Source organism: Sinohyriopsis cumingii, chromosome 6 (assembly GCF_028554795.1).
Source record: "Sinohyriopsis cumingii isolate HCF-2022 chromosome 6, ASM2855479v2, whole genome shotgun sequence".
Classification (NCBI taxonomy): Eukaryota; Metazoa; Mollusca; class Bivalvia; order Unionida; family Unionidae; genus Sinohyriopsis; species Sinohyriopsis cumingii.
Window position 1 is genome coordinate 53332335 of NC_142966.1, and position 19718 is coordinate 53352052.

A 19718-nucleotide genomic window follows, 5' to 3' on the forward strand; every position below is an offset into this window, starting at 1 on the left:
CTTGTGAATGTATTCAGTGTTCAGCAGGGTATGATTTTTATATTGGTCGTTTTCATTAATTCTCTCGATGTGTATATAGCAAGCTCGGTTTCATGAAAACAATGTCTATGTTTGGCTTTGTTTGTATTGATAGCATGTCTTTTGATAACTTATCTTCAAAATCATGTGTTATTATCGCTCACTGAAGTACCTGTTGATCGATAAGCCGCGTAATTTGCGGCTTGGGCCCAGTGTGCAAAATGATCTTTTCATATTATATTCAAATGAGCGGTGATATTATACCAAGATATGAAGGAAACACTCATTGGCGATGATGATGATTCATAGAGAAGTAAAAGTTATGACAGGAGTTTACTTACTGGAAGAACTGTTGGCAAATGTTCCTATGTCACAAACATATCGTATTCCATCTCTGCACACTGTCCCGGATTCACACTTTGTACAATTATCCGGACAGAATGTATCACTGCATATAGCATAATGATTTGTAGGGCAAATGGATGCATACCCGTCATGGCAAATCTGAAAAAAAGCAAATATTGTAAACAGTGTTACAACTGTAAGTAGGTATCCATATAGTTTGGAACAGTCAACATTAACCAACATTATTGCAATATAGCAGGTATCGCCTCTTTAGTTGTTAAATATTCATCTATTTTTCACATTAGCGTATTCAAACGTCATTTATTGGATGTTATTTAACGCATCACATGATTCGAAAGAGTGAAATACAAATGGTGCGCAAAAGAAACTTTTGAGAGATTGACCTTGAAAATGGATTTACCTTTAATCATTAAACTATATTCTCCCGACAATATTCATGCTTCTGATTGGTTGTATTGAGGCGATGTTATGAACTCACCATCCTGATCGTATTACAAGATGTCAACGGGAGCATCGAACTCATTTTTGACTACCACTATAAATCAATCATATCATCATTCGTCATATTCTAAGTGAAATTAAGAGTTCTTCCCCTCAAAGGGCAAGAGACTTACCCATCCTTTTGGACACGCAGTACATTCTGAGGCTAATCCAAATGAATGTTCTGTTGCGTTTCGACCACAAGTATTGTTTTCCTGGGGTGGATCACAGCGACCGCATGGTCGCATTGCTCCGTCACCCACACAGTAATAGCTTGTGTAACATCGAACACATGTGGTATCGTCTGAAATGTTAAAAAAAATCAACATGATATAGAACCCAAATAATCAAAATCAACAAAATACAATGTAAATAGACAAGTAGAATTAGTCCACTTATGACCCACTAAGGATGTTCAAATCAATTTGTAAAATAGATTTTTGAAATATATAAGATAATTAGTTTTTCGTATCGTATTGCCCTTATATAGTCTTGATTTTTTATACCATTGGCATTATGCAAAAACATGGCATGAGCTTATTATTTCTTGGCTTTCTGAAATGTTGGTTACGATAACAAAATGCGCTTGTTTTCATAAAGAAATTAATCTTTGCTGAATCCTACTCACAAAAACGTTGTTTTGCTTGTGAGCAGCCAGAAAGCTCCAGTCGAAGTGAGATTCCACCAACCCACGTCCTGGGGTGTATTCTTATTATCCTGCTAAGAATTGGCGGATCAAGGTCCACTGTAACAATTTCAAACGAGGACCAGTGTGTGTGCCCGACAAAACTCTGTCATAAAAAACAAACTAGCTTCTGAATTATATTTACAAAATAACAATCATCGCTCATATTCATCTCATGAGTATAAGATCAGATCTTTACTGTATTGGCAAAATAGGTGCTGCGACTACAGACATAAACTCACACGCACGCATAGTTAACGTAAGTAAAACGCTTTCTTGTCCATATGGCAATTATGCAAACTTCTGTCTTTGTTTTATATACATGAATATATGTTTATGATAAAACGAAAATGTTAAATCATTGATTTGCATAATTAAAAATGTAGGGTATTTCATATTTGTATTTCCGTTTCCGTTTGAAGCTTTGTTAGATTTAAGTTATTATTTGTTGATTAAGGAGACCTGGTCGTCAGAAGATATTTCTCAAATCGAAAAAGGTAGCCAGTTTTAAGAGTAAACGTCATAAGGTACAATATTTAAAATGGATCACCCTAATTTCTTAACATAACGAAATATTGGGATATCCTAACATCTAAATATTTGCTAGTTTGAGATAGGAATAACTCTTTGTATTAACTGTTCGGATCTTGCTAAATTGTGCTTGGCATAAAGTACCAATCTTCGGCTTGGAATAGCCTGCTGAAGAATACACAAATGTGAAGCAACAAAATCCATACATTTGAGAAATTAAAGGTTTCTGACGTATGGCCATTGGATGATTAAAAACAATTGTTGCTCATTTAAGAACCTTCCCTTTACAATGACTATTGTCTTGAGGTTTGGTATGTTTAATTTTTAGTATGTGCTTTATGTTTTTTATCCATGGTTGTAAGTTTTAAATATAATGTTAATAACATTTGCCTATGATGAAAGTTCGTAATTTTGTACTTCAGATTGTGATCAGTTGTAAACAAGATATTTTCTAGTGTTTGAGCTTGGGATATTCTAGGACTGGCCTTGTATACAACGAAACTGGGATTTTCAGTAGGAATATAGCAATTCTCTTACTTCGTAGGTCAGGTAAAACTGATTATAAATAAGGGGTGAATATAAATATAATATATTCCTGTTTTAGATCAGTCTCTGGAAATCTATTGAGTTTGTTGAAATCAGAAATAATTCGAGATAAATTATTTATTTAAATATTACATTTTAATTACTATAATGCTCATTGACTTGTTTGGATTAATACATTAAATTGGACTTTGTGAATTCATTGCAAGACATTCTGGATTGAATAAATGATATATCAGGACAGTCAAGACTATTGATATATCAGGTCATTGAAGACTAGAATCAATTATTAACAACATTATTTATACTTGGCATTGTGATATGTCATTTAGGTTTATTTAGAATTTAATTCATAAAATTGTAAGTGATTTTATTTTTAAATTTTCATTTTCTACTCTATGGATAATTATTTGTTGATGATAGTTAAATTTTTGGTTCCACTTATTTCTATGATATAAGTTAAGACCTATAGTCGTAAATGTGGAAACATTAAGCCAAACGCACGCATAAGCTGTTTGATTGCTCGGTTGTGACCTCCCCCCCCCCCCCATTGCATGTTACAATGTTACTGCAATTCGTATCCCATCTTGGCTTGTTAATTTTGTTTTTAATATATATACCTCAGCAAAGAAACAACCCTGTGAAAGTATGTCATGCAAATAACCCCTGTGTATTAAAGCTTTATATTCCAAACTAGATGAAACGGATATTACTTACTGATTCATTTAGGCTATTAAAATACCAATGAAATCCCGAGTTTTTATCATCACTATAAGAAATGTTGAATGACGTCACGAACATATGCGCATCCTGCCTCCCTTGTATATGTATCTGAGTGAATTTGTGTGGTTCCTTCATGTCGACCTGGTAATAAGGATCCGGGTCATGTGACTTGGCCACCCATCCTCCTGTGTAGTTCGAATATGAGTCTGCAATTCGAATGAAAGGAAAAGTGACGTAAATAATGTCTAAAATTGTTAGTCTTTTTGCTATATTTGTTGGTAATTATTATGCATGACTGCCCTTGAAATCTTGACATTAACTGCTAGTGACCATTTTCTTGTTTTTATTGGTTTAAATCGTTGTGAAGACTTCTTTAGTTTGACAATTATTAAGCATAATTCAATAAAAACGAGACATAGACTTTTAGGATTTTCAAAAGGATATTTTACACCGAACATCACGAACTATCTTAGCAATAAGAAGCTTTTTAAATAAATGCTAAGTTTTAGAATGATGTTTCTTCTTATAACCTTTGTTACGCCTGATGTAGCATCGTGGGAAAGATTAAAATGTGATATTCATCTGATATTTCCATAAATAAAAACTAAGTTCAAACAGGAGAAATTATTATTATTATTATTATTATTATTATTATTATTTGTAAAGGATATATCTGCCATGTCCTCCGCATAGTTTTGAGGTCAGCAACTCTACTCTCAGTCATTTGGAGTAATAAACAAAGTTTTTTGTATCTAAACGCATGCATATTACAAGAGAAACAATGTCTTCACCTGAAGAGAAGTTCAGGCGCGCGTGCTCAGGCCCAGATGTATCGTATTTGGATGAGGAAGCTGTTAACTGGTCATCTCTTACAATCCCTGACGAAATGCCAAGGAAGTCTTTGCAGTCTGTATGAAGAGAATTAGCAGTTTGTAATACAGGCATCGTAGTATTCCATCCCAATACCTATTGTTTGCATATAAATACTAAGGACACACCATACAGAACAAGAATCGTATCCATAAAGAGTTTAAGAAAGATAACTATAAATAGTTTAAGAATTCATAAAATGCTAAGCTAGCGGTATTAAGTTCAATGTTTAAAATCATGTCTTTTATGCAAAGGTTTTAAATTGGTTTTATGTGGTGTTAAACAGCACATTAATCCATGAATGCAATATTGTACCGATGCAATTCATGGAAAGGTGTCGCTTATCCAGCACGAAAACCAATGACCCACCGCGGTTCTGCTTTTGACTGATGATGGTGATAACAAAAGAAAGTGCTTTGTTAGGGATTGAAGACAAGTTTACTGATATCAGAGTTATTTATAATGTTATTCTTTGATATATTGTATTTTACTATTTTCCTAGTTTGGGGATGTCGTGTTTAATAAGCTTTCTACATCCTCTTTTCTAGAATGAACTGATATTTGTAGCGAACATACAATGTAGTTTTAATAGTTTTGTCTTAATTTACTGACTTTTTAAATTTACTTCTTCGTTTGTTTCTTCTTTGCCCAAAGTGTGTTTCGCTTCACGAAAGCTTTACTTTTCGCTTTTCATGTATCCTTAAAATGTTGAATTAAACAAATTTTTTCTAACGTACCATACAACTGTACCCAATATTTTGGAGTTCTGAGGAATGTTTCCCCTGTTTTATTGTCCGTCAGAAAGCTGTAATCAATCGGTCCATATTCTACGTCTACCAGACAACTGTTATCCAGGGTTATATTGTAATAGACCTGCGTGCCGCGTGGAGGATTCCCGTTGTCAATAGCAACAACTGTGAACCTAGCTATGGAGGTATTGACATAAATTTCCCGCCATAAGTCGAGAGATCTGTTAAATTCCACCGGTGGTCTTTACAGACAAATTTGATGCAGATTAGGAATGGACTACAGTTACACAAATCCAAATACAATAAAAACATGACAGATAATGCAAAACATATGATTGAATGGTAAAACAGTATGTATGGCGAGAGAATTATTAATTTATAACTTAGTAAATATTTTAGCAAAGATATTTAGGAAAAACTTTCCTAAAATAATAACTAAATAATATGTAGAGCTTTCAACAAGAGCAAAGTTTTAGTTTTCCATTGTATACTGTCATCAAAAATAAATACAAGCTTGCACATTTTACATACACTACAACAACATCTACGCATTTTATGAAGTAGGTTCAGTTCTTTTGGGCATGCTACATAAACGTGCAAATCTAAACAAGAACTACTTATGTCTATACTAGCAGTTTTTCGAAACAATGTTTCTCCCAGATACAAACCTGATGATAGTGGATTGTACGAAGTATTTAAGCTCTGCATTAATTCCCATATCAGGATCCGTTGAATTGATATCGTCAATTGGCCCGGCTCGAAGAACTGGGGTGGGAGTCAAATTTCGTATATATTCTCCGACATATGGGCAATTGTCATTGATGTCCTGTATTTTAATCTGTCAGTGGTACAAAGAAACATTAAAATAATTTTAAATTATACTTCAGTCAGCATTCTTAATGTCGACAAATATGTACTTACTTAACAATGAATAAAATGCAAAGAGTGCATAATTAATAATCATTATATGGAGTGAATAAGTTCGAAGAGCCTCGTTTAAAATGATGTTTGAGATAGTATTCAAACAATTCAAACATTCGAGTTAAACAATCATATTGAAAATAATGTTTTACATATGTTGAGCCTAACGTTTTGCACCTTTACGATATGTCCTTATAATTACTTTCGTAACGATCCTATCTAAAATGTTACTTTTATTTCTACACATAATAATTTGTCTTAAACCTTGCTGCAAAACAAATATAATGTAAGACAATTACCATGCTCACATCAATACTAAGAGGCCCTGTTTTAATAAACTGAATAGTAGTCTTCATCTCTTGATAAATTATCGCGCGAGACAAAACCACCATTAAATCTCAATACAAATTAAGAAAAATGGTTTCTCAGCGACCTCAAAGTTCATTGACAACTTGTAACGTTATTTGTTGATCATATTAATTTCCTTTTTTCTTCCAGCAATACTAACACTCTCTATCTATTGCATAACTGTTATGATTTACTTCTCAAATTGTCAAAATTACATCCAAATAATGTATCAGTATATTGATTTATTTTATATAAACGAACAAAACAACAAATCACACACATCACATGGTGGATAAAGTGCTTTAATGAGTGTATGTTACTCACAGTTATTAATATCATCCCGGTGAGAGAAGTACCCGTATCGACAACAGTAAGTGCCAGGTTGTAGCGGTCCACTGACTCCCGGTCGACGGACGTTTCAAGGGTGAGGAGTACGGATGTAGAATTGAAAACAAAATGTTGAGGTGACCGGTCATTCAGTTCTGGTCGCATGGAGGCTGGACCATCACAGGCTATATATATATATATATATATATATATATATATATATATATATATATATATATATATATATATATGAAAGATATTAAACATAAACAGTATTTTTATACCCGATAATTTCTCAATATATTTAATTATTGTCCGCTAAATGAAAAATTAATTTGCATTTAAATGTTCTTCTGCACATTATACAGACGGTAAAGAAATATTAATATATTGTAGACATATATGAATTTAAATGGATTCGTTTATTCGCATTTATTGTCAACAATTAAATCGAAAGATGTATTTGTGTGGTTTTCGGATATAAAATGGTTGCCTATGACGGGATGCAAAGAAATTATTTGAAAGTCTTTTAGAAGAATTTCAGCATCATTATATCGTTTAATCTGGCATACATTTTCACGTTGTACATATGTCGTTATTAACAATCGTGACTCAAACACTGAAACGGCGTGGAAAATTCATTAAACGGTCAGTATAATATTTTAACTTTAAAGGAAACACAATTTTGTTTAACCTAAATACAAAAGTGTAGAATAACCCTCGATTAATACAACTCTTAGTTTGAATCCAAATTCCAAAGCAACTCTTCTTAATCTAGCGGTAATCAGTAAACGTGGATAAAAGTGTGTTTGTGTGTGTATGTGTGTGTGTACAATACAGAGAAAGACCGAAATAAGTTATTGTTAACAAATCATCCAAATCCACCTGACTGACCTATGTATGAAATATTCGTTCCAGGAATTATGGTGTAAGTGTAATTTACTGGTGGTGGCGGCAACGCAGCAGCAATGTTCTCGTTTGTGTTTTCTTTCAGCGTGAAGTGCCTTCCTTCGTTCCCTATAAAGAGATTTCAAACGTAAATTACACTTGGTCAATTTCTCCTTCTCTAGCGCATATCTTATTGAAATGGTTGGTATATTCACATTTAAGTCTAATTATTAATACAGCTCATACAAATCAATATTGGTGGTCAAATACCGTTCGGTCAATAACCACATTGCACCTAAATACATGACACAAGATTGCAAAGGACAAGTGTTGTGGTCCCTTGAATATATATTTTAGCAGCTCTCAGTTTACTTCTATCTTCCATTCTGTCAAAGAGAAGTAACCCTGACCAATAGTGTCCGCTACGGTTTTACCTATTAACAATATCATCAGCTTTGATAGTTGCGTGACAAAAACTTCAAAAACTAGCTGAAAAGATAGTGTTATGTTCTCTGTGTGCAAAACTATTTAAGAGCTGCTTTAAATAAATGTTATGTTTAAAACTGCAAAGTTTTAAATGAGGAGCTTTAAAAGGGTGAAGAGGTACTTCAAAAAGTAGTTTTCGATTCTATTACCTCCAAACAAAATATCACTCTTGTATTTGCTGACAAATTGCTGTACGTTTTCTTCTGCTAAAAATAATACTTGCTAATAACCATTACAGGACGTGTGCTTCACCCACGAAAAAAGTGACACCAGTGTTAAACTGTTCAGCTCCAACATTACATTTGAATTATTTTTACATATTGTATATTTCGATCAGGAATATATTTCCCACAATGCATAATGTTGCTTTTGTTAACCATCGATTCTTCGATTGTTTATTACTATCCTTATTTGTATTTAGTTCCCCTTACCCTGAAATAGTATGACCTCAAACGTTGGGCCTATGGAGAAAGCGTCAACTAGATAAACAGTCTCTACGATGCCATTAACATGGAAGTCCTCTGGTATCTTAACCATGTAGTCTAACGGTAATTCTACCTTTGTAGAATTTGTTGCAGAAGTGTTAGCATTATCTGTGAAATTAGGAGGCTGGGTGGTTGATACAGTGGACTGAACAGCTATTGTTGTGGTGGTTGTGGTGATGGATGCAGATGAGCTGGCAGTAGTTGAACTGAATATATTCCTTGTACTCGAGGAAGACAGCGTCGGTGAATCTGTTGAAAATGATGTATCTACAGAATCATCGACTCCGGTAACAAAGTGTCCGTTTTCGACTTCTAGAAAGAAGGTTGAACGACAAGGCAGGACTTCGGCATGAAAGACATCAAAATGATACACCTCGCCAATCTGAAAATCAAGGAGAATTTCATTTGTATGTGCATGAGTTATTGACTTTTTTGGACGTTTTTGTTTTGTTTTATTTTGTTTTTTCGTGTTTTTTTAAATACATATTATCGTTTCCAAAATATGACATTAGAGAATCTGGTCACGTCGACTTGACATCATATTGGTAAGAGAGTATCTTTCATCCTTTTTTAAAACTTCTGTCTTTGCTCTTTTCTCTGGACTGGTTGTGTTGTGTCCAGTGAAGAACAAAATCACCTAGCGTAAAATAATCAAATTCCACCCGAGGGTCAGATAAGGGGTTTTGGCCTAAACGTGATGCATAATCCTGACTCCGGGGTAGGATTTCCTATATGTTAGTACTGATGTAACTTTCAAACAGTATCATATCGATTGAACATTTTCTTATATTGAGGTAGGGTGTACAAAGTTAGGTAGATATAATAAAACAAACTCAGCACAAAATGTAAATGACGCTTAAACACACATCGAACAACTGTGGTCTAGACCGATAACGTAATGGCAATACACAATGACCGAACTGGGTAATGTAGAACACATTTGCAATGATAACACTATGAGCACGTGAAACTATAAAGGTCATTCTACTATATAAGGTCAATCTAGATACACAAAAAAAGTAATTAAATAGTCCTCAAGTCAACTTCGATATAGTCCTGGGTTATCCTTAACAATTAACAATGAAATTATGAACTTTAAAACATAACAATAACTTACATCTTTTCCTCGAAATTTTAATGCTGAAGCAACACATATGAACAGGCCAATCACTGCGAAACGTCCCCTTTGTAAGACATTTCAACTACTACTTGCTTTAGTAGATAACTGTCTTGCAATTAATGTTGATTTTGATTATTATGCAAGAATGCTCAAGTGATGACGGAAATTAAGTAGTTTTGCCACCTTGCCTGTACTTTGATCATAAAAAGTAATTTGATCAAACATACCAGTCATGTGATGAAAGAAGATATATCTTCACATGTGTTCTTCACTGAGAAACACGATCAGATGCATATAGTAACTTGAGAATAAAGTTTGATACTGTTATATCAGAACTTCTTACAGCTTATATAAATCTGATTGATAATATAATACAACATTTTCTAACGGTCCGCAAATGCTATTCCAAAACAAAAATTTGAATCATCTACACTAGTAATATAAGTTATACACTTAACAATATACCTGCTTTAAGTATACACATTTAACTTATACTTACATCTAACGCAAGCTCAGCTGACGAAGTTATAGGGATTAAGTTTGAACAGCTTCCATTGACAACATCCCCAATTTCAGTCAAAATTATACCACCACCTGGACAAGAAAACTTATGTCGTTGACACATATTAACCACTATATATATATATATATATATATATATATATATATATATATATATATATATATATATATATGAAATACACAGAGCAGTCAAAAAATATTGGTTAGAGTCCCGAGAATGACCTGTCGGTATGACCATTTATGGTATGTAACATGTATGAGAGCACAGTCCAAACACAAAGTATTAGGAATACATATTGCTTACATGGTCTCTTGCGCAACCAGCATGGACAAGGCATTCTTGCGAGAGAGAGAGAGAGAGAGAGAGAGAGAGAGAGAGAGAGAGAGAGAGAGTGATAAAGACATACATACATACATACATACATACATACGATGATTAGTCCATATTGTTTCAATGCAGGTGAATAGAAGTTTCGGAGGTCTGGATACTCAAAGACTCTGATGAGGATGATATTATGATTTAGACAATTAATAATGAATAATACTAATATGAGTATGGATATCATAACAAACATAACATATCTTCGCCGTATTATTAGTAGTATTTATTTAGTTATTTATTTATTTGTTGTATTTTTTTGTAGCTCTTGGAACATCTATATTATTTTCTTTCAGTCAAATTTTTGAATAATCGTTTTGGAATGTTTATGAGAATATAGACCCTGAACAATCTTTGATATGTAGCTTCTATTTTACCGTTGCGATGAAACACGAACACATTTTTACTTTCCTTTGTAAGAGGCTATGAGGAGATTGCAGTTTCTCTAAATGGAAATAGTGTAAGATAATAGTTCTATATGAACGTCTGTTTAAGAGTCTTTTGAATCATCATTTTTATTCTCAACATATTACTTAGGTGGTCAGAGAAACAATGTTTTGCCAGTTTTGTCAAGTTGGTTTTAAAACAAGAAACTTTAACCCGTCTTTTCGTGTTTATTGCCTGACATTCTGCGTAAATACTGTTCATATCTTAAATGCTATTGATGATCTCAGAATACTACATACATTTCAAGTCTATTTTCCTCCATAAGAGCAATGTTTTCTGGACGTTTTTCATCTATGATATCAATGTTTTCTGGACGTTTTTTCTCTATGATATCAATGTTTTCTGGACGTTTTTCCTCTATGATATGAATGTTTTGTGGACATTTTTCCTTTATCATATCAATGTTTTCTGGACGTTTTTTCCTCTATGATAGCAATGTTTTCTGGACGTTTCACACATCCCGATGAGGTGATTGAATAATATTGTAAAACTAGTGGCATACTATTAATAACAGTTATGGTGACAATTACTAAGATAAGACACCTTCATGATTATTCTCATATTATCGATTCCCTATTACAACACAATCGACATAATCGTTTCCTTTAGTCTAAGTGTACAAATTACCTTCTTTAGCAGCTGGAGCTAGATCAATCCTCAAGCATTTTGTAGTTGTTAATAATGCATCTCCTAAGTACTGAATCAGCAAGATTCGGTTGATGAAAATCCAGACTGCTTCTCCCCCACCTAAGGTTATTCTTTCCTTTCCGTTGAATTTCAGCCCTGCTCTAATAGCGCTAGTGAATCTAGATTGATTAAAATGTAAACTGTTGACATGTTCCCGTGATGACTTTAATCAATTTAAATAGATTACCTATTAAAATAGACGATGATAACATGCAAACAACATTATATAACAATATTCCAAAGGACTCTTGAAAGTGCATCAATTATCTCGTGCAGTACAATATATTTGAAAACGTGCAAAAGTAACTCAGTAATATCCACAAGATTTGAAATATATAAAGGCTTATGAATTAAAATTAATGGTGTTCCCAGCGAGAATCGACCGCTCATCCTCTGGGAAAACGGTTTATACAAACAAGTTTGACTACTGTTATTTTATATGACATTATTGGAGTGATGTTTATATATATATATGGCTTCGCCACAGTTCACTTATTACCCAGATGATGGATTTCACGGATATATAAGTTTCTCATTATAGAACGTTAATTTACCCAAAGTTGTGCAGAACACCAGAGCAATCTTCTGTTGATTCCGAACCATATCCTTGTCCATCCAATGGATGGAAAGTATCTGACCAAAATCTGTAATATAAAAATTATAATTGTAATTCAAGTAATAATTAGGATGATATGTATTACAAATTTATATTTACATGGAACTTTTAAAGACACCTAGAAGAGCAAAGCTGATAAGTGTTTAATCGTGTACAAAAAGAACATCTCGTATTAAATCAGGCATCATACGCTTTCCATGCGTCAGGAGCTCATTAGCTTCCTCCCGCACATGGTCGATGGAAATTGTGAAAATGACGCCTTATATATATCGAACCAAAAATATTTCACAGGTAGAGAAACAGTCTTTGCTGAGGTGGGTGGGGCAGCATAGTGGCATACATATTTTGACTAGTAAATTGACTTCATTTTTCTTCCATTATACATTTCATAAACTTCCATATGTGTACTATAATTGACAAGAAAATATTTTCTTTAATTTTGATATTTGTACTGCCAAATTGCCATATAGACTCTTTGCGCTAGGCATATTATGAAGGTGCAGACAAGTCAGTCACCCTGTTTAGCAGCAAGAGGCTCAATAAAATGCTGCAAAACACCGGTATTGCAAGGAGAAAATAAATTCTCGAATAATAATGAATGGAAACATGGGGGGGGGTATGCTAATCTAATGAAAAATTAATTTATATTTTACTATATGAGCACAAAATTATGTGGGAAATGAATTTGTAATCCTATCCCATTACTGATGAAAATGTTCACAATGAAATATTCGTTATTACACTATGGTTACAATACGTAACATATGAGTAAAATATTAATTTCTCACTTTGCACGCTTGTACTTCAGCCATTGATGATTTCATGTCTTTCACAAATATTGCAATACACCTCGTACTGACAGCAATATCACTATCAATACTCTAATGGCAACGAACGAATGCAAACTCAAATACATTGATTTTGACTCTAATGGCAACGAACGAATGCAAACTCAAATACATTGATTTTGACTCTAATGGCAACGAACGAATGCAAACTCAAATGCATTGATTTTGACTCTAATGGCAACGAACGAATGCAAACTTAAATACATTGATTTTGACTCTAATGGCAACGAACGAATGCAAACTTAAATACATTGATTTTGACATAAGTGGAAAGACAGGATATAAACTGCGGCAAATGGAACACAACTCAATCTGAAACAAACTCATTACTTAACATTGATCAAGTTGTAGTACCTTTTTTCACTTCCATAAAAAACTGGAGAAAACAACAAACAAACCAGGCAAAAATAGTTTTAAACAAATGAACGAAAATGTGATAAAATAATATTTTTAAAAATCTTCCCTACTCTGTATGTAAAGAATGATTTCATGCCCGAAATTTTATTGTATCTGCCTTGTACGTTACGCTCTTAGTTTTAGGGATCAAGAAATACTAACGGTATGAAAGACAATATAATTTTAATGAGAATAACAACAAAATTATCTTCTGTATTTTTGCTGATAAAATAAGATACATGGTACGATAGCCTTGAATGATATGATTCTGATAATTAACTGTGTAAAGTTTTAGTTGTGTATTTCTTAGAAATGATCAATGTGTATTGATCATTTTTGTTCAGATTTAATCTATCAAATACACAGAGCAGTCAAAATATATTGGTTTTAGTCCCGAGAATGACCTGTCGGTATGACCATTTATGGCATGTAACATGTATGAGAGCACAGTCCAAACACAAAGTATTAGGAATACATATTGCTTACATGGTCTCTTGCGCAACCAGCATGGACAAGGCATTCTTGCCTTGCGAGAGAGAGAGAGAGAGAGAGAGAGAGAAAGGCATACAAACAGACAGACAGACAGAGTATTTTACGCTGTTTGATATAACACGAGATGAATAATTCTATAAATTGTTTTCATTAAAAGGACAAATAGTATCATACAACGAGCGGAAAATCAAAAGACAGCATGCATATCATAAGTGTATTTTACGTATGCCACAGACACATACGTATGTTTCCAAACTCAAGTTATGACAGACTACAAGAAGCTAACAAATGCAGTTATACAGCCATTATAGCTATTCGCAATCCATTTCGAAATTGTTCATTTACTCATGTATGACCCTCTATTTCTATTTATATTGATTTGATAAATTATATAGATTTGATAAATAAAATAGATGCTTAGGATTAAATTTTGGATTCCGGTTTAAAGAAAGTAAAGTTCTACGAACATTGCATTGCTAACGTCCCGAACAGCAAAAGCGCGGCTATTCGATGAAAGGTGAAAATATCCAGATGGGTTGGGAATATGCTAATCAAAATGACGAACCAACAAGAGGTAATTCAAACCCTGACGTTATTTTAAGTTGATCTAAGGAATAAATAATAATGTTTTACTTTCCATTGCTACTAACCAAATGCTCTCTCTCTCTATTTATCTCTCTCTCTTTCTTCCCACATCCCCCCCCCCTCGTCTCTCTCTTTCTATGTTTTTATGTTAGATTTACCATCATGATTCAGGGACATGCATTAAAATCAGCTTAGTAAGTCTGTCAAGGATTGTCACCCGTGGCTTGAGACGATGATCCGTCAAGACGGAGAGAGAGATACAGACATCTGGATCCATAGTGGTAAGTGATTTTGCTGGCTATAACGATATTCACTCATACCTACGAAAGAGAGATATGCCTTTCCCAAGGATACACTGCTAACATAAACTGATATGCTGGTTCACTAAGTAACAGAGCGAGGGGGGGATAGAAAGTTTGGTTTTATTTTCCATTTCTCTGTTTCTATGTTTGTCGTTTAGACTGTCATGTTTACAATCAAATATCCAGAGAGAGACAGACAGACAGACACAGATGTTGTGTCTGTGTGTGATTTGGATTTGTAACGTAGCTTTAAAAACAAATTCAGTCATATCGCTACGATGTCTGCAGTGTGGCAGTTTATAGTGATGTATAGCACTGGGGAATCATGCCGCAGACATGTAGCATGATGTCCCACCCAGTGATATTGTCCTGACACAAGGCCGACCACTAACCTCTTAATGCTGAGCACCAAGTGAGGCAGCTGTTAGTACCATTTTTGTAAGTATTTGGTATGATTCGGCCTGGGATCGAAACCACGACCTACCGCATCCAATGCGGAGGCTCTAACCACTAGACCGCCGAGAGAGAGAGAGAGAGAGAGAGAGAGAGATGAAATGAAATGTGAAGTGTACCTCCAATAGAGAAAAAGAGAGAAAGAATGATACTTTAAGAACTTTTAATATTCAAAAATTATCTTCCAAACCTTATTGCAGATTTGAAAAATAAAGACAAGCTAAAGCATCTGACATATAACAGTATGTGCGTGTCGACTTGCAAAGGAACTTGCAATATACCTTCTCATCTCAAGAGGATATTGCTGTTTTGTATCATTGATATCGTGGAACGCTGTAGAAATAGTACGTAGAAAGTCTACACATACTAATAATAAAGCTCAGTTACTCTGTACTAACTTTTGTTCTAACTTTTCAGCGCGCTCAAATTATTTGTTTTCTCTCTGAAACCACGCATTTTTAGGTATTTATTTTATGTTTAGTTCATTATAATATGGCAATTATAATTATGTTTCGTTTTTTAATTGTATTACTGATTAATAAGTGAAAACCCATCACTGATCTTGACATTATTCAAGCGATAGTTCCTTGTTTAAACTATCAAATGTTTATCTCTATATTTATATAGTTAATTTAAAGTGAAACTGTCAGGTCATTCTTATTAAAAAATCAAAATTGTTTACGAAATCATTCCATAATATAAAGGCAGTGTAACTTTTAAACAATCGTAATCTACCTGTATGTATTATTGTCTATCAATGCCAAATTAATGGTACTCTCAATTTTATAATTTGTCCCTGGTACGGATCGATACCAGTCTGAGAATGTGTCAGATGTAGGGGAGTTGGATATAGCAAGCCACGCCCCGTAAGGACTTGGTATGTATGTTGGCGATGAAACTGTTATTCCTGAAGTTCCGTCAAAATCACCATGATTTTTGCTGAAGTCGTAGTATGTAATTATCAGCTTCAGGTCTGATGGACTGCTCGGTTTGTGTGCTGTAAATAAAGTACTGAAAACCTTCATGTACTAGAAAAGGAAATATATGAAAATAGGCTACGTTTTGCATCAAATAGATATACATTACTTTGTCATTATAAAAACAAAACCTTTACAATTTGGTTTAGAATAATAACGTTTAAAGGTTAAATTGTCTTCAATCTTAAAAATTAAACACTGCCTCAAAAATGCCGATGTTATTCTTTGACGACTATGGTTGTTTATTTTAAGAATCAAAATAAATTTAAAAACTGTCACCAACTGTGGCTAAGACCGTAATGCAATGGACATTGAAGGAGACTTTCTTTTTTTTCACGCTTAAATTCCATCAAAAAGAAAGTACAGCGGAATACCTATGCCACCACAACGCATCTGGAAAAATTTACTTGGCGTTCAAATAGAAGAGGTACGTGTTGTTGCAAAATAAAGTTTACTTTACTTGTGGAAACCTTTCATTTCTTCCATTAAGTATTGTACGGTCTCCTTGTGTTCCAGATACGGTCACAAAAACGAAACACAAATATTATTCAGCTTTTGACCCATCTAAGTTCTTAACTCTAAGGTCTTTAGTTGTAAAATATTTGCACACACAAAACCTGACAAAAACACACAAATGTACACAATCGAGTGAGCATACCATTTAAATCCGGTGTAATAATAAATACAGGACTACTCTTGGCGCTGATGTCACCAGAGAATCCCATCTGTACGGAACATTCGTAGGTTGTTCCAGCCTGGACTCCATCAGCTTTGGTGAAACTAAGGTTGTATCGCCTGACTTTCTCGTTGACTACTAGTAACACTTTGTGTAGAGTTGATGCTGCCTTACTGATACACGTAACGGAGAAGTTTCTGTAAATTTATGATTTATAATGTAAAGTCTAAAAGTACATTACAAAGGTCATGTTGATCTTGAAATCTATTTTATTTTTAAACAGATATTTTGGAGTGCACTAAGTTACAAATAAGGAAATAAAATGTTACAATGTTCGAAATTACATCTCTGAAATAGAATATAGATGCTTTTATCGAACATACACGAATTTCGGCATTTTCGTAGCATGTACAATTTGTCTGAAGTATACAAACTTAAACAATGGTTGTAATGTAGTCAGCTGCTTGATTCTTCTTACTAAAACTGACGATAATAATGACACCAAATATATATATTGAGTCTATCCAACATATTTCAAAACAGAGTGCAATGGTTTACTACTGAAAGATCCTCATAAACACACACACACACACACACACACACATATATATATATATATATATATATATATATATATATATATATATATATATACGTACAGATCGAGGATGAACGGCTCAACAGTAGTGGTGGCGAAAATGGAACCATTTTGCAAAGATGAGTTAAAGGTGTAGTTCATTGTTGTCGAGAAACTGAACGGAACGGTCGTCCTGGAGAAGACGGTAGTACTGTCTGTGGGAGTGGGAGTCGTAATATTTGTGCGATTGGTCAGTTGGGCATATGTTGTTTCAGGATGAGACCATTCCACAATAACCTCATATGGTCCTGCGGCAATCGCTGTCACATTTTCCCCGGCTGATATCAATTGAAAAATGGCTTGATATCTAATATCGTGTGAAATGATTATAACATTTACGGTAATTTAGAATTTAAATTAAGTGATTATGGTACTTTTTTAATACATGATTTTTTTTACATTTAATATAAAGCGCTGCTGAAGTCCTATATAGTTCAATTCATTTGAGTTCTGCAGCAACATCACACAATCAGAAATTACATTAGTCTATATTTTACAACTTAATATATATAAGCTCATTCATTCTGCCATAAAGCCTCGCCAGTATTCAATTGACATTGTTGATTGTCTTTTACTGCAGTGAGGTTTGGTTCAATTAATGCATACATGTATTGTTTATCTTCAAATTGCATTTAATTTGCTTGTTTTTCTGAACATATATAAAACTATATTTTACTTCATATGAATTGCACAAATTGTTACTATATTCGAGATAGTCCTGGATACGGCTTCAACTTACTGCATTGGAACACGGTATTGTCGACTTTTTTAAAATAGTTTGATTTGTCTGTGTCATTTGTAACAAAGGACACCCCAGCAGCCTTTGTAGGAGAGGTACAACGTCCTCTGACATTCGTCGAGTTGCCAACAGCCATCATGGCGTACACGACCTGGCATTGACATTCCAATAAGTTATCGAAGAGGTCTCTGTAAAATGTACATGTTTGAAAAATTAAAGCTTGAAAGAAGGAAACTAATCTTAGTCAGCTTCATGTGATTGGACCAAATAAGTACTTAGTTTTATTAGTGTCTAATTAAATAATTATAGCATCAACATCTTTCGTTCTTAATATACATATATCATTCAGATTCTTTGCAAGCGATTATTAGCATAAATGTATCGCGATAACAGATGAAAAATGGCAAACATGTTACACCTATGTAGATTTAAACAGTAGGAATGTGCTTATACTTTCTCAAAAACATAACTTATTTACAATTGACGTAGCATTTGAAAATTAATATTTCACAGCAAAAGGCTTTTTACATTTTGAAAACTTTTGTCGTCGAAGTAGACAAATGTTTGTAGATATATTGTGTTTTCGATTTTAACTTTAAAATATATCCAGACCTCTTTGAGGGAAAAGTTTAGTATTTTGAACAAGTGAAAAGATGATTCACACATGTTCAAAATTACTCGTCTAATACATAATAGTCCTACGTACAATGCTTTGAAAGACTTTTTCCAGATTAGAATTTGTTGGGTATCTTGTACCATTGTTGAAGTAGCCTATTTCCGGGTCAGACAATTTATCCTATATTTTATCCATGTTAAAGCCCTCATTATACCTAACAAAAAGTATTATGTTATGTTACCATTTATGCAAATTCACAGGTTAATCAATTTTCTTTCGAAATTTATGCAATTATATTCTCCCATTTTCATAAAACTTACATGTTTACAAGTCTTGGAATGCCTTTAAAAGCCGAGGCATCCATGGTTTCGATTTTATTTGAAGTAAAGTAAATAGACACCGCTCCATTCATGGAACCCAGGTATGGTATATGTCTAAGGACGTTATTTGTCATGAAAAGTGATTTCAAGCTATGCAAATTGTCGAGTGCAGACTCATCAATGATTTCAATGCCACTGTTGTTCAAATTTCTGAAAAGAAATAGGTAAAAGTCGATAGAAAACAAGGACAAATATGACTTAAAAACAATCAAGCTCATGAATGAAATTGTGTAGGTTCCAGTTATTATCTTTCTCCCTCTATGACAGCCAGATTATGCATCCTAATCAATGATCGCGATATATAATATCAAATATCTGACTCAATATTGTTAATTGTGGACTTAATTAATAAATATTAATTTTCATCAACTCATATCCTGTATCTGAAGGATATGAACATACTTTGAATATTGAGGTGTTAGTTTT

At 33.6% G+C, this 19718-nt stretch overlaps 1 protein-coding gene across 1 annotated transcript in view; it reads right to left on the minus strand.

Annotated features, from left to right (window-relative positions):
* Positions 1–19436, minus strand: part of LOC149796946 (uncharacterized) — a 61004-nt gene extending 41568 nt beyond the window's left edge. The window contains exons 1-18 of the mRNA XM_089960311.1: positions 19233–19436; positions 18297–18484; positions 17580–17835; positions 16903–17117; positions 16003–16264; positions 12130–12219; positions 11516–11694; positions 10040–10134; positions 8367–8802; positions 7456–7578; positions 6559–6746; positions 5634–5803; positions 4954–5207; positions 4138–4254; positions 3341–3552; positions 1493–1655; positions 999–1168; positions 360–522 (exon numbers count right to left, since the gene is read on the minus strand). Coding sequence (XP_089816437.1) covers positions 360–522; positions 999–1168; positions 1493–1655; positions 3341–3552; positions 4138–4254; positions 4954–5207; positions 5634–5803; positions 6559–6746; positions 7456–7578; positions 8367–8802; positions 10040–10134; positions 11516–11694; positions 12130–12219; positions 16003–16264; positions 16903–17117; positions 17580–17835; positions 18297–18484; positions 19233–19366 — 3415 coding nt within the window. The 5' untranslated portion in view covers positions 19367–19436. The remainder of the gene's footprint in view (positions 1–359; positions 523–998; positions 1169–1492; positions 1656–3340; positions 3553–4137; positions 4255–4953; positions 5208–5633; positions 5804–6558; positions 6747–7455; positions 7579–8366; positions 8803–10039; positions 10135–11515; positions 11695–12129; positions 12220–16002; positions 16265–16902; positions 17118–17579; positions 17836–18296; positions 18485–19232) is intronic.
* Between the last annotated feature and the right edge of the window lie 282 nt (positions 19437–19718).